Genomic DNA, 16,464 nt, shown 5'->3' with positions numbered 1-16,464 from the left:
GGAAACCCATAACATCCAGAATTTATATGCGGACCTGGAAAGCCTTTCAGAAATTCGCGGGTGACGCGAGTTTGCCCAACATTCCTAAAATTCTGCAGTTCCTTCAAGCCGGACTTGACAAAGGCCTCAGGCTAGCAACCCTCAGAGTGCAGGTATCAGCCCTTAGTGTGTTTTTGGACGTCAAGTTGTCAGAATCCTCTTTAATAAAGCGTTTTCTCAAGGGCGCAACGAGAAAGACTCCTGTAGCCCGTCCTACCATTGCTCCCTGGGATCTTAATTTAGTACTGTCTGTACTAATGTCTCCCTCGTTCGAACCTATAGAAGATATATCCCTGAGACTTCTGACGTTGAACACAGTATTCCTTACAGCCATTACAACGGCTAGAAGAGTCGGGGAGATCCAAGCCTTTTCATATAAACCTCCTTATCTGACAATCTTCGATGATCGCATAATTCTGAAACATTGCCCAGCCTTCCTACCTAAGGTAGTGTCTAGATTTCACTGCGAACAAGAAATATCACTGCCCTCGTTCTGTCCTTCACCAACCTCGGAAAAGGAGAAGAATTACCACAACTTGGATGTAAGAAGGGTGGTAATCTGCTACCTCAACAGAACTTCATCGTTCAGGCACTCAGACCAACTGTTCTTACAGTACCAAGGGCCCAACAAAGGTCACGGGGCAAGCAAACCTACGATATCCAGATGGATAAAAAAATATGATCCAGTTAGCTTACCTGCAGAAAGACCTCCAACCCCCGGTTGGAATAAGGGCTCACTCCACCAGAGCGGTATCATCCTCATGGGCGGAGGCAGCATCTGTATCATTAGAACAGATATGTAGAGCCGCAACCTGGGCCAATCCTATGACTTTTTTTCAATCACTATAGGCTGGATATCCTTAAGAACCAGGACTTATCATTTGGGCGCAGGGTACTTTCTGCTGCTGTCCCTCCCTAGATCCTATTACTCTGTTAATCCTCCAATAAGTTCCGTTGTGGAGGCGTTAGGGAAAATAAATAATTACTCTTACCGGTAATTGGTTTTTCCAATAGCCTCCACAACGGCACTGGGATTCCCTCCCTAAAATATTATTACATGGGTCTAAGTTTGTAAAGACTTATTGTTTTCCTTCTAATGATGTAATTGTCCTTGGTTATTAATACATAATTTATCTTGGCATCACTTCCGTGTCCTCTCTTATTGACTGACTAGGTAAAGGGGAGGAGGTTCTTAAATCTTCTGCTTCTACGTCGTTGTTTCCTGTCCGAGGCGGGGACACTCCTCCAATAAGTGCCGTTGTGGAGGCTATTGGAAAAACCAATTACCGGTAAGAGTAATTATTTTTTTTTTTTTTTTTTGCATAAAACTTGCTTAGCTTAGTTACATATTGCTGCCCATCAGATTTTCAGTGCTATATTATTTTTTTTCATAACTCTGACAACCTCTTTAACACTCGATATGTTAAAGAAAAAAATGGATTAAAATGGAAAATGCCCAAAAAGTGAAATTTAGAAATGTCATCTCCATTTTCCTTTAATTCTTGTGGAACACCTAAAGTGTTCACAAAGTTAGTAAAATCAGTTTTGAGTAATTTGGGGGGTGTAGTTACTACAATGGGGTCATTTATGGGGGGTTTCCACTATGTAAGCCCCACAAAATGACTTCAGAGCTGAACTGGTCCTTAAAAAGTGGGTTTTGGAAATTTTCTTAAAAAATTTAAGAATTGCTTCTACAATTCTAAGCCTTCTAACGTCCTAAAAAAATAAAATGACATTTCCGAAATGAGGCCAACATAAAGTAGACATATGGGGAATGTTAAGTAACAAATATTTTATGAGGTATCACTTTCTGTTTTAAAAGCAGAGATATTGAAATTTTGAAAATTGTGAATTTTTCAAAATATTTGGTAAATTTGGGATTATTTTTATAAATAAAAGTAAAATATATTGACTCAAATTTACCACTGTCATGAAGTAGAATGTGTCACGAGAAAACAATCTCAGAATGGCTTGGATAAGTAAAAGTGTTCCAAAGTTATTACCACATAAAGTGACACATGTCAGATTTGCAAAATTAGCTCTGGTCAGGAAGGTGGTAAATAGCCCAGATGTTAAGTGGTTAAGCACTGAGCTATAATAAGTGTTCATAATCTCAGAGAGCAGAGATAAGGAGCCTGTCAGAGAGAAAATTCATATCCCTCTATTAGAATATCTCAACCCTGTACAGAAAAATGGTTCAAAAATAATTTTTTGTTCAAAATGAGTACAATGCAGGAAAAAAAAATATTGTCCTCATAGGTGTACATAGCCTTTAATATCACAGACGGCAAACCATAGAATTACTCACTGTAGGCATGTCGTTTAAGGCACAAGTGTGAAGAAGGCTAGACAGAGATAATAGCCTAGCATGCTCCATTTAAAAATAGGTTTTCTGGGATTTAAATATTGATATACTATCCTCAGGAAAGATCATCGACATGAGATCGGCGGGGGTCTGACACCCAGCACTCCCTGCCGATCAGCTATTTGAGGAAGCTGCAGCGCTCACTCATAGCTTACCAAGCACTGCGCCATCCAGTGGCTGTGCTTGGTACCCCAACCCCATTCACTTGAATGGGGCTGAGCTGCGCCTAGGCCATGTGATCGATGAATGTGATGTCACGTGGCCTAGGGAGAGGCCTAAATGGTCATGGAGCACCATGGGCTCTTCATTCAGCTGATCAGCGGGGGTGCCGGGAGTGAGACCCCAGACGATCTTATATTGATGACCTGAGGATCGGCCATCAATATGTAAATTCCAGAAAACTCCTTTATCCTCCACGTTTATAGCCCATGGTTCTGGAACATTGCTACAAGACTAAAGGATGTCTCATTTCTCGCACATTCCATTGGGGGACACAGACCATGGGTATAGTCGGCCCTAGGTCATTACTAGGAGGAGACACTATGCAAATAGAAAAAGAAAGCTCCTCCTCCCTGGGATATACCCCCCATGTTCCACCGGGAGGACCCCAGTTCTTGCTTAGTGTCGGATAAGGAGGATGACATTCTCTCTACTCCAGTTTATTTTTTTCTGCAGTGGACGCAGGGTCGCTGTCTCTTGGTGGAGCAAGCGTCGGGGTCGAATTGACGTCCCCGGCTACCTCCCACCCTCCCCCAGAAGTTAAGTGGAACCGGGCTCAATCTGCAGCTCCAGCGGCCTACTAGATTCGGGGTCACCTTCCTGCCCTCCTCCAGATCACTGCCACTCCTTGTGCCAGCTGACTGAGAGGTGACCTCCGCTGGTGTGGATTTGAGGGTGAAGACTACAGGACGCAGATAAGTACACTGCCTCCCCTGTCTCCCGGTGTGACGCTAGGGCCGCTTGGTGGGGGGTTTGAAGGGGGAGAGGATACCTGTCTGGGGCATCGCTGCATAAGCGGCAACTTCCCAGGTTCCCTCGGCGGTGTCTAGGGGGCGGACCCTCCTACCCTTCCGGCAGCCGCGTCGTCTTCTTTTCATATTTCCCGCGCGTGTTTCGCGCCTCCTGACACGATTTGTGGGTGGCGCTCTGTCTTCTGCTACTTCTGGCTAAGCGCTCTAGGCTGTTCCCGGCTCCACTCTGTCCCGGTTGCGTGCTGCAGGAACGGTAGGAGACCCTCGCCCCTTCCATTGCAGGATTACCGCCATCATGCCAAAACCTGGGGCCTCACAAAAATCCAAGTCGGCCCTCTGGCCCCACTGGGGCTATGTCAAGTTTGCGGCTTGCCACTTTCGGTCTCTGGGTCCTGTGACCCTTGCCTTGCCTCTGGATATGATCATCCTCTTCCCCCCTCCTCCCCCTCTCACTCAGCCCAGTCCTCTCTCGGCCCTGTCGGAGCCCGCGGAACCCGCTTGGGCCTCTGCCATTTCTAGGGCAACCGCTGACTTAGCCCAAGTCTCTCGGGCCGCCATGGCCTTCATGGAACGCATGGCTTCTACGGATCCTGCGGCTACCACCATACCGCTTCCCAGTGGTTCCCACAGAGGACGCTCAACCACTAAGAGGCAGCGTACACGGGTTTCTGCGCTTCGCTGTCGGCGGGCAGCATTACCAGTTTGTCGCCCTGCCCTTTGGGCTGGCTATGGCCCCTCGAGTATTCGGCGCCAAGATCTTGGCGCCGCTCTTGGCGCTCCTCCGTACCAGGGGCATATCTCTGTTGCCCTACCTGGACGACATACTGATAAAGGCTTCCTCCCTTCCCCTGGCCAGGGACAGCGTCCGGATCACTGTTCAGACTCTGGAGCTGTTCGGCTGGCTGATCAATGTCCAGAAGTCATCTCTTCTCCCCTCACAGAAGTTGACCTTCCTAGGGATGGTTCTGGACACCACGGCAGCTCGGATATTCCTGCCGAGTTCCAAGTCCTCTCGAATTCAGGAGTCTGTATCTCTCCTACTGCGCTCTCGACGACTCTCCATCCGGGAGTGCATGAGGGTTCTGGGGCTGATGGTGGCCTCCTTCGAGGCCGTCCCCTTTGCCCAGTTTCACACTCTGCCTCTACAGCGGGTGATTCTGTCCTTTTGGGACAGGACGTCACACCCTCTGGCCTCTCGAGTCCGTCTGCCTCCTCTGGTTCGGGCGGATCTCTTGTGGTGGCTTTCCCCCCAAAACTTGATTTCAGGGAGGTCCTTTCTTCCGATCTCCTGGACAGTCGTCACCACCGACGCCAGCCTCCTAGGTTGGGGTGGTGTTCTACAGACCCGGACGGTGCAGGGGCTTTGGTCGGCGGCGGAGGCCCACCTTCCAATCAACGTGCTGGAGCTCAGAGCAATTTTCCTCTCCCTTTCTCACTGGACTCATCTCCTGGCAGGTCTCCCGGTAAGGGTCCAGTCAGACAATGCTACTGCCGTGGCTTACGTCAACCACCAGGGCGGGACCCGCAGCCGGACGGTGATGCAGGAGGCGGAGAGGATCCTCCAGTGGGCGGAGACTCATGTTCCAGTACTGTCGGCACTGTACATCCCGGGGATCGACAATTGGAAGGGCGACTTTCTCAGCCGCAACACGGTGGATCCAGGAGAGTGGTCCTTAAATCCAGAAGTTTTCGAGGACATCTGTCGCCGTTGGGGCCGCCCGGATGTCGACCTGATGGCGTCCAGGCTCAACAACAAGGTTCCCACGTTTCTGGCTCGTGCTCGCGACCCGGAGGCGTATGGGGTGGACGCGCTGGTGTCTCCGTGGCGAGGCTTCCCTCTCCTTTGTCTTTCCACCTCTGCCTCTACTACCGAAGGTCCTTCGCAAGATCACGTTGGAAGATTCCGACCATTCTCATCGCCCCCGATTGGCCGCGCCTGGTTCTCGGACGTCACTCGTATTCTGGCAGACGTGCCATGGCCTCTTCCTCTCAGGGAGGACCTACTGTCTCAAGGACCGCTCTTCCACCAGAATTTACGGTCACTGTGTTTAACGGGGTGGCTGTTGAGACCGCCATCCTGAAGAAGAGGGGCTTCTCTGACTCTGTGGTGAAGACCATTATCAAGGCCAGAAAACCAGTTTCATCCCAGATATACTATCGTACCTCGAAGGCTTTTCTTGCCTTTTGTAATAAACTGGGCGTTTTTCCCCTCCGTTTCTCGGTTCCGGTGGTCCTCTCCTTTCTCCAGTCTGGTCTTGAGACGGGAATGTCATTGAGCTCTCTGAAGGGTCAGGTCTCTGCTCTGGCCATTTTCTTTCAGCGATCCCTGGCTCTGCTCGGTCCATTGAGGACCTTCCTACAAGGGGTGGCGCATTCGGTCCCTCTGTAGGTTCCTCCCCTGCCCCCTTGGGACTTGAACTTGGTTCTGTCTTCCCTCCAGGCGGCTCCCTTTGAACCTTTGAGGGAGGTTTCTTTGAATCTTCTCACCTGGAAGGTGGTCTTTTTAGTGGCGATCACCTCGATCAGGAGGGTATTGGTGCTGGCCGCGCTTTCCTGTAGGGAGCCATTTTTGTCTTCCATCAGGATAATATAGAAGAAATCCCAGCAGTCGTCGTGTCTTGATAGTATGATGTTTTTTATTGCATCAAATCGATGTGTCCTACACCCAGGACGCGTTTCGGCAAGCATGCCTTCATCAACAGGTGAAAATAAACTCAGACAATACAGGTATATATAGGGAAATAATGTGCCGCCTCTCATGACGTCTTGCCCAAAAGGGCGGAACTAATTAATTAAACACATCATGTGATTAACTCAGCAGTATATAGAAGGACAAAAGAAACAAATGAACCAAAATAACCTGAGCAAATATATATCCAAATACCATATTATCAGGTGTGGGATCCCTCAATGGACCATAGATGTCTGAAAAAAATATAAATATAATGTGATAATAAATCACATCTCAAATATGCATGATCTCATAATCCCCATTTAGGCCCCTTGGATACAAAGTGTCCAACGTATGAATCCAGTAAGCCTCTCGATGTCGTAATAGCCTCTTAATGTCTCCACCTCTCCTTGGTCTTTTAATCTGTTCAAGTATCTGAAATCTGAGTTGGGCTATAGTATGCTTGCACTGATCAAAATGAAACGGGATAGGTAACATACGATTTTTTGTTCTAATTGTTGATTTATGTTTTCCAATGCGATCCCTTATTGTTTGTGTCGTCTCCCCTATATATAACAGGCCACAAGGACATTTTATCAAATAGACCACATTAGTGGATTCACAAGTGAAAAAACCCTCTATGGGGAATGGTCGTCCATTATGTGGGTGATGGAAAGTGGAACCCCTAATTATATTGGAGCACTGAAGGCAGTGCAAACATGGAAAAGTGCCCTTCATACTCCCTAAATCCGCGTGCACAAGTTTATCCCTATAATTAGGGTTTCTTTTATTACATTTCAGAGGTGGATTTTTAAATTCCTCAATCGAGGGGTATGCTTTCCCCAACCAGTGCCAATGCTTGCGTATGATATTATCGAACCTCTGATTACAGGGATGATACTTGTGCACAAATGCTAATCTAGATGGTTTTATGACCACAGTTTTATCTAATTCTTTGTTTGTTTTCCTCAAAGTTGAGGGAAGGTATCCCCTTTCCTTAAACCTACTGGTCATTTCTTTTATCCTAGTTGTTTGTACATTCGGATCCGTAACAATTCGTTGCACTCTCTGGAATTGAGATTTTTGAATTTCCCTCTTTAGGGATAGTGGATGGAAACTGGAGAAGAAAAGAATGCTATTTCTATCTGTTTCTTTTCTGAATAAGTCAGTTGATAAATTACCCATTTGATCCTTAATTACTACTGTATCTAGAAAGCTCACCATATGATTATCACAAATTAATGTGAACTACAACTCATCATATACATGGTTCAAATGGTCAAGGAAGGTTAATAGGGTCTCACGTGGCCCTGCCCATATGCAAAAAATGTCATCAATAAATCTTTTCCATACGAGGATATTATTTTGGTACCATTCAGTATTATATACAATCAGGATCAGGCGGTGCTGAGCCCGGTCCCTTCATTTTTGCCCAAGGTGGTCTCCGCCTTCCACCTTAATGAAGATATAGTCCTGCCCTCTTTTTGTCCATCTCCGGCGAACCGCAAGGAGCGCGCTCTCCATTCCCTGGACGTTGTCCGGGCTCTGCGTGTGTACCTGTCGGTGACTGCCTCTTTCCGCCATACAGATTCTCTTTTCGTGATTCCGGAAGGGCCTCGTAAAGGTCTGGCGGCTTCCAAGGTCTCGGTAGCCCGATGGATTCGGACGGCTATTGGGGGGGGGGCCTCCTGGGCTAGGCGTAATCGAGTGCCATCCACAGACGCTCATAACAGTGCCATCCACAGGCTACCATTAGTTCAAAGCTCAACAAAAGCACAGCTTTTGGTTCAAATAGTTTTTTTCTTATTTTCCTCCTCAAAAACTTAGGTGCGTCTTATAGGGCGAAAAATACGGTAATCGGGGAAAAACGGCAAAATGACAAAAAAAGGGGTTTATATTTTACTTGAAAAATGATGTTCAAATTAAAACAAATTGTGGATGGCACTGTCATGGAGGATCTGTGGGTGGCACTGTCATGGAGGATCTGTGGGTGGCGCTGTTACGGGGGGGATCTGTGGATGGCGCTGTTACGGGGGGGGGGATCTGTGGATGGCGCTGTTACGGGGGGGATCTGTGGATGGCGCTGTTACGGGGGGGATCTGTGGATGGCGCTGTTACGGGGGGGGGGATCTGTGGATGGCGCTGTTACGGGGGGGGGGGATCTGTGGATGGCGCTGTTACGGGGGGGGATCTGTGGATGGCGCTGTTACGGGGGGGGATCTGTGGATGGCGCTGTTACGGGGGGGGGGGGGGGGATCTGTGGATGGCGCTGTTACCGGGGGGGGGGGGGGGATCTGTGGATGGCGCTGTTGTGGAGGGATCTGTGGATGACCATGCTATGGGGGGGATCTATGGATGACACTATATAGCATCTTATGCTATATGTGTCATCCACAGATCCCTCTTCCCATAACAGTGCCATCCACAGATCCCCCTCCTCGTAACAGCCCCGGCCCCGCCGCTCACAGCAGTATTCCTTAACCGGCAGTAACTTTTACTTTAAATCACTGCATCTTTATTACCTTACAATGAAGCTCCAGTAACAGGCAAAGTGGGCGGTGGCATAACGTCACTTACTTAAGTGACGCGCCTGCTACGCCCACTTTATGAATTAAGCAGGCGGAGCCTGCGCGTCACGTGAGTAAGTGACGTTACGCTGCCGCCCGCTCTGCCTGTTACTGGAGCTTCATTGTAAGGTAATAAAGATGCAGTGATTTAAAGTTCAAGGACCCGCAGGCATATCGCCTGACCTCCCGCCTGCATAGCAACGAATCGGCCGATTATTCGATAACTGGATTAGTTAACAACGAATCCTGTTATCGAATATTATCGATAACGTTGATTAATCGTTGCAGCTCTAATGACTCCTAACTTTTGCGGGGTCACGGAACAGTGCAACGGATGCGGACAGCACACAGAGTGCTGTCTGCATCTTTTGCGGCCCCGTAGAAGTGAATGGGTCCGCCCCCAAGCCGCAAAAAATGCGGCTCGGATGCGGACCAAAACCACAGTCGTGTGAACGAGCCCTAATTCAGCAAAATACAGAGCAGGTTTGGATTTAAAAAAATGCTGCAGTCTACAAGAGAACCGCAGCATGAGATGCATTCTTCAGAAGGATAATTTCTTTTTTACTGAATTACTTTATTAATATGTATAAATGAGATGCGCCAAATCGTGCCAATGTTTGGAACAAATTACGCCAAAATTCTGCTGCAGCCAGAATAGAAAACGTGGGCCAGTATGTCACACTGTTTCATTTCTTTTCTTTTAAGCACTTCTCTTTGTGATGTAACTATCAGATCTGAAGATGGGAAAGAATTCCCCTGCCATAAATGTGTCTTATGTGCGAGACTTGGTATGTGTTTTTTCCATTCAGATAAAAAAAAAAATAATAATCTTAGTTTTCCTTCAAATTCACAATTTTTGTTTTTTTCTTTATATTGTAGAATATTTTCACAGCATGCTTAGCAGCTCTTGGATTGAGGTAAGACAAATATGGAAGATGTGTGTCGTAGCCCTGTCTTAAAGGGAATTTGCTTGAGCCGTTCAGGCATGCATTGGACAGCAGTGTAGGATCTCCATCATGTGGGATTTGACATTGGCCCTCCAGGCTGTTTCTTGCGCTATGTAGATAATATGGGTATAGCTTTAAACTCTCCATCCCTAGAGCTCCTAAACACATGAATCTAGTTTAGCATTTTTTATTTTTCGTCACCAAAAAACCCCCATGTGTTTTATTTTTTTTTGGTTTTTTTGCATGTCCTGTGTGCTATTTTATGCAATTCTATTTGTAGTGGCGTTTTTCTCTTCAGAAATGTTGGAATTGCATTGACAAAAAAGGCATTCCTTCAACATGCTGTTTTACAACAAATGCATGTCTGTCCTGCGTTTCACAATTCACATAGACTTTCAGATAAAGTCTGGAGCTCAGGCAGACGTGGAGGGCTGCTTTAGCTGCTGATATCTCCTGAATAGTACCAGCTACAATCATGGAACTGGTCTTGTTTGAAAACATTTGGCATTCCAGGCTTTCATACAAGACCAAAATAACAGCTAAAGTCCAAGCTACACAGAAGATGTCACTGTTAGAAATTGAGTCGGGAATAATCGCAGGTAAAACCTACTTTTACTTTTACTTTCACTTTCAGCTGTATTGACTGCTTCCCGATTTCTAACAGCGATATCTTCCCATGTATTGAAGATATTGCTGCCTGGTGTTTGAAAGCTTGGAATGCCAGCTTTCAAACAATGCAAAGCCCATATTTCTATCTGGTACCAAACCAGAGATATGAGCAGCTAAAGCAGCAGCCCCCTCCCTGTCAGTCTGGAGGAGAATGAGGGAGCAGCTGCAGAGCTGACAGGAGGAGCAAAAAATTATCAAACATATATAGAAATGTGACATTATCATCATTGTAGTGACCCACATAATAAAATTGTTATTTTTACTATACAGTGAATGCCACAAATAAATTAGACAAATTAATGTAAAACGTGCTTTTTTTTTTTTTTTTTTTATCTTTTCCCCCTAAAAATAAAATAAATGTTATTTATTACATTATATGTACCCCAAAATGGTTCCTAAAAACATACAACTAATCCTGCAAAATAAAATGAAAAAAAATCTAGAAGGAAAAATTTAAAAGTTATGACGGCTGGAACACAAAGGGGGAAAATGTTATTGGTCCTTAAGGCTAAAATTAATTATGTCACCAAGGGGTTAAAAATGCAATAGTGTCCCCTGAGTTGTGCGCCAACAAGATTGACTGCAGACACACATTAAAAATCTACAATAAAAAAGTGACATTTTTTGTAGGGTATTTCCAATTTTAACGTGACTGTTAAGAAGTTTAATAAGCTCCATTATAAACTGCAATAAAATACCATACAGTAAAATGACCAGCATTGCTTACCCGTTACATCCTGGTCACGGCTGGTTATTGCTTATTATCCTGAAGTGATGACTTAACATAGAGCAACGTGACCGCTAGCACATGTTTGGCTAGTATTTGGATCGTGCAGTATATTAGTCAGTACAAATGTATGCCACATGGCACATCTTTTTTTATAGCAATAGCAGATTTATGCAACTGTACATGTGTAGAGTTGCTTGTCTGGGCATACGTCACCTGAGGTACTATCTGGGGTTACCATGTGGGTCTTGGAACATACGTAGTAGATGCGATGCAGGGAGAAAGAGGAAAAGAAAATCAACACCTGGATGACTGCTATTCTCTTTCTGCAGGCAAGCTGCTGTTCCGCTTTACAAATGCCTGTTCATTCTGAAGTTTTAAAAGTTATTCTTGATTATATCTACACCGATGAGGCCCCAGCTGTAAAAGGTAGGTGGTTTAGATCTGCCCAGATATTTCAGATGAAGGGCCAAACCAGGCTATGTGTCTAAGAGGGCACAAAGTGCCTGGAGACTTCTGCTGATCATTGGACCTCCGATGTACTTTGGTCAACAACCCGTAAGCTAAGAACATTGTCCTTCCTTTGTCTATGAGAAAGATTGGGACTCAGATCTTCCAGCATGTCCTATGTTATTGTGCAATAATAATTGCTTCGAATGGTTGGAAAAACACTTCAATTAAACCCAACCAAAGTGTGAGTTCTGTTTATGTATTGATGAAGACCATGTTATTTGTTCTGTCTGAGATAATGGCACGGGGTCAAATTTCCAGATCTTCTCATATATCTTTATTTGTAATATTCAGTAATGTCGGCTTGGCCTTGCTGTAAGTCGTGTTGGCTGAGATCATGACTTATTTCTCATGAATATTGACTCAAAATGTTTGTGTTTTCCATGTGCAAAGAACATCAATCACAAAATAAACCATGATCTCACTTCCAAAGTGGTGCTGTCTTCAGAGCTATTCATTTCCATGTTTAAAACCTTTTTTTCCCCCCTCAGAGTCTGCAAATGTGGAATTTGTTTGTAACGTCCTGGTGATGGCAGATCAGCTGCTCATTGTTCGATTGAAGGAGATATGTGAGGTCACACTTACCGAAAGACGTGAGTACGAGAGCAAGTATTTCTGAGAACGTGCACATTTGTGATTTTATTTTAATTTTTTAAATCAAAATACGGTTTATGAAGAAGGAAAGTTGTATATACAAGCAAGATTCCACAAAGTCTCGCTGACATCTGTGATCTATTACCACATAAGTCACAAGAAGTCGTATGAAAAAACAGATTTCTGTATTGTAGAATTGTGTGCAAACGTCGGGAAAATCCAACATTTATTTGCTGTGAAATCCGCAGCAGAAATATGATGTTTAGGCCTCCTGCACACGACCGTATGGCTTTTTCAGTGTTTTGCAGTCCGTTTTTCACGGATCCGTTGTTCCATTTTTTTTGATTCCGTTTAATTTTTCCGTTCAGTTTTTCCGTATGGCATATATAGTATACAATAATTACATAAAAAAATTGGGCTGGGCATAACCTTTTCAATAGATGGTTCCGCAAAAACGGAACGGATACGGAAGACATACGGAGTACATTCCGTATGTGTTCTGTTTTTTTTTTGCGAACCCATTGACTTGAATGGAGCCACGGAACGTGATTTGCGGGCAATAATAGAACATGTTCTATCTTTCAACGAAACTGAAAAATGGGAATACGGAAACTGAATGGATACGGAGTACATTACGTTTTTTTTTTGCGGAACCATTGAAATAAACGTCCTGTAAACGGGAAAAAAAACGGTTGTGTGCAGGAGGCCTTAGCCTTGGTTTTCAGCTGTGGATTTGTATTTATACATTATAGAGATTTAGCCCCATTCAAAAGGGGTATACCGCATTTGGCCGCTGGCATGTTATCTTCTTTTACGCAACACAGATTTTAATCTTCTTTTCAGTTTTTTTTTTCCATGAATTTTGGCATGAAAGATGCCAAGTAAACATACCATAAAAAGGCAACACCTTCTACAGAGGAATTGCAGTGAATGTCATTTTATAATCAAAACTTTATAAAGGGGCTGTCTGAGATTTTGATATTGATGGTTTATTCTCGGACCCGCGCCGATCTGATATTGATGAAAACTCTAGCAGTGGGTAGGTCATCAGTATTAAACGCCTGGAAAACCCCTTTAAATATTTTGCTGCTGAGACCATTTCCATGCCATTTTGTATCAAATCACAATGTTTTGTAAAGACTGTACAAAAAAGAAATCATGCTTTTGATTAAAAGTCTGACCCAAGCAGGGCCTGAGAACCACCTAACCTACCAAAAATAAAACTTGAGTGTGAATTCTGTATAATGGATGTGCTTCTTTGTACTGTAAAGGAATAGTTCTTTTTTTGGGCTTACTTATTGTGCCTTTCAGCCTAATTTGTCGCTCGTATCATGGGGGGACACAGAAGACCATGGGTATAGCTGCTGCCACTAGGAGGCAACACTAAGTGTTAGCTCCTCCTCTCATCTATACCCCTCCTGCAGACACTGAGCTAATCCGTTTGTACAAAAGCAGTAGGAGCAGCCAGAAGAAGCCAACAGAACACAATAAAAAGGAAGAAAACCAGAGATGGGTCATCATCAAAAAGCAGACGGACCCATCTAGGAGAACCAGCAATGTACATACAGGGTGGGAGCTGTGTCCCCCAATAAACTCAGCGAGAAAAGGATTTTACAGGTAAGCACAAAAAATCCTATTTTCTTGCTCGTATCATTGGGGGACACAGAAGACCATGGAACGATAAAGAGCAGTACCATTGGGAGGGAACAAGAACAGAAAAAATCCAAGGCCAGTCATAAGGCCCTGCACAGAAATGCGGGGGAAAGACACACCAGGAACCCTGAAAAGGGACAGGAAGACCCATTCTCCAGAAGGCCAGCTAGTGAGCGGCTGAATACGCTGAGGCTCCGGCTGGGCAGAAGAAAGAACAGCCCAGGGAATATAAGTCACGGCTTAGGAGACTAGTGGCAGCAGCTATACCCATGGTCTTCTGTGTCCCCCAATAAACTCGGCGAGAAAAGGATTTTACAGGTAAGCACAAAAAAAAAAACTATTTTCCCCCCTCTTTAGCAGCATAGCTAGATTCTCTTTTCTCAGAAGCGGGGGGGGGGGGGGGGGGGGGGGGTTGTTTCTCTTCTATGGAATCTGCCAGCACTGTGCTGCTGTGACGACATCATTTCCCAGGGGCGGGCTGGGCCGGGGGGCAGGGAGGCAATTGCCGCCCTAAATAAACGGCCGCTGGGCCGCCCGTCTTAAAAAAAAAATTTCTGGATGTCATTGCGGCCGTGCTGTGTGTGTGCTGTGGGGCAGGGGAGGGAGAGGCGTGTCCCTCCCCTGTTCTTCTGATAGGCCGCAGGCACTAATGCCTGCAGCCTATCAGAGGCCGGCTCAGGCAGAGCGATGACGTCATTATCATCGCGACGCCTGAGCCCGGCAGCACACAGCAGGGACACAGGCCAGAAGAGGCTTGCATCGCTGCTGATGGAGGTAAGTATTAGTGTTTTTTTTTTCTTCTTTGCGGGGGGCTGGCACTATGGGGGGGGGATCTGGCACTATGGGGGGGGATCTGGCACTATGGGGGGGGATCTGGCACTATGGGGGGGATCTGGCATTATGGGGGGGATCTGGCATTATAGGGGGGATCTGGCACTATGGGGGGGATTTGGCACTATTGGGGGGGATCTGGCACTTTGGGGGAGCTGGCACTATGGGGGGGGGGATCTGGCACTATGGGGGGGGGATCTGGCACTATAGGGGGGGCTGGCACTATGGGGGGGGATCTGGCACTATGGGGGGGATCTGGCACTATAGGGGGGCTGGCACTATGGGGGGGAGCTGGCACTATAGGGGGAGCTGGCACTATAGGGGGGCTGGCACTATGGGGGGAGCTGGCACTATGGGTGAGCTAGCACTATGGGGGGGCACTATAGGGGGAGCTGGAACTATGGGCGGGCTGGCACTATGGGGGGGAGCTGGCACTATGGGGGGGAGCTGGCACTATGGGGGGGAGCTGGCACTATGGGGGGGAGCTGGCACTATGGGGGGCTGGCACTATGGGGGAGCTAGCACTATGGGGGAGCTGGCACTATGGGGGGGCTGGCACTATGGGGGAGCTAGCACTATGGGGGGGCTGGCACTATAAGGGGGCTGGCACTATGGGGGAACTGGCACTATAAGGGGGATGGCACTATGGGGGGGGAGCTGGCACTATGGGGGGAGCTGGCACTATGGGGGGAGCTGGCACTATGGGGGGAGCTGGCACTATGGGGGGGGGGGGCTGGCACTATGCTGGGGGGGAGCTGGCACTATTGGAGGAGCTGGCACTATGGGGGCATTTCTTGCTGGCACATTATGGGGGGCCCCCATGGGGGAGAGGAGCACTATGGGGGTATCTAGGGGCTCTAAAGGGGCTTTTTTTTTATTATTGGCACATTCTGGGGGGCACTATAGGGGAGAGCAGCACTATGGGGCATCTGGTGTTACTATAGGGGCATTATTTGGGGGCACTATGGGGAAGTGGGGGCTCTAAAGGGGCCTTTTGTATTGGAACATTATGGGGGGCACTATGGCATTTGGTAGCACTAAGGGGGCATTTTTTACTGGCACATTATGGCAGGCACTATAGGGGAGAGCGGCACTATGGGGCATTATTTGGGGGCACTATTGGGGCATATGGTGGCACTAAGAAGGGGAATTTTTTCACTGGCACATTGTTGGGGAGAGGAGCACTATAGGGGCATCTGCTGGGGGCACTAAGGGGCATTTTTTTACTGGCATATTATGGGGGACACTATGGGGAAGGGGGAGAGGAGCAGTATGAGTGCATTTACTGGGGCACTATATAGGGGTATTTTATACTGGCATACATTATGGGGACATTAGCTCAACTGCAGGCACTAAGCGGGGGTATTTCATGTACTGTCATATTATAGGGAAAATTAGTACTACTAGGAGGTATTATGGGGAGCTTTACTACTACTGGGGGGCTATGAGGAACATGATTACTAGGGCACTATAGGGGCATTATTACTACTAAGTGTGCTCTGGCAGAGAATTATTTCTATTGGTGGGATTTTGGGGGGCACTGTTACTTTGGGGGCACCCTGGCATAGTATCAGCTTAGCACAATTATTTTTGGGGGACATTATCTTTATACTATTAGTGTCTGAGCGCAGTTATTTTTTAGAGCACTGTATGCCAATAATTGTTTAAGGGGGCACTATCTGTGTGGTAGTAGTATTCCCAGGGGTACTGTTTCTGCAGTATAGTATTGGGGGTGGCAGGAAACCAATGTCTGTTTCTCAATCTCTGCAGAGACGGGAGATGGCAGAAAAATCATCATGGCAGTCTGGTCTGAATGGAGAAGATGAGGAAAGAGAACGTCTACATCAAAGGTGACATCACTGGATGTAAGAGGTAGGGGGCGCTATGTAGGAGAGGAGATGCTCTGGCTCCTCCCCCTGC

General features: G+C 46.5%; 1 protein-coding gene across 1 annotated transcript in view; it reads left to right on the top strand.

Moving 5' to 3' along the window:
- Positions 1 to 16,464, top strand: part of IBTK (inhibitor of Bruton tyrosine kinase) — a 134,052-nt gene that overhangs the window by 46,469 nt on the left and 71,119 nt on the right. The window contains exons 14-17 of the mRNA XM_040428692.1: positions 9,319 to 9,401; positions 9,493 to 9,530; positions 11,289 to 11,385; positions 11,958 to 12,059. Of these exons, the coding sequence (XP_040284626.1) occupies positions 9,319 to 9,401; positions 9,493 to 9,530; positions 11,289 to 11,385; positions 11,958 to 12,059 (320 nt within the window). The remainder of the gene's footprint in view (positions 1 to 9,318; positions 9,402 to 9,492; positions 9,531 to 11,288; positions 11,386 to 11,957; positions 12,060 to 16,464) is intronic.

Source organism: Bufo bufo, chromosome 4, assembly GCF_905171765.1.
Source record: "Bufo bufo chromosome 4, aBufBuf1.1, whole genome shotgun sequence".
In the NCBI taxonomy this organism is placed as follows: Eukaryota; Metazoa; Chordata; class Amphibia; order Anura; family Bufonidae; genus Bufo; species Bufo bufo.
Note: the sequence above shows the minus strand (reverse complement) of the source record. Positions and strands in the feature narration are given on the sequence as shown.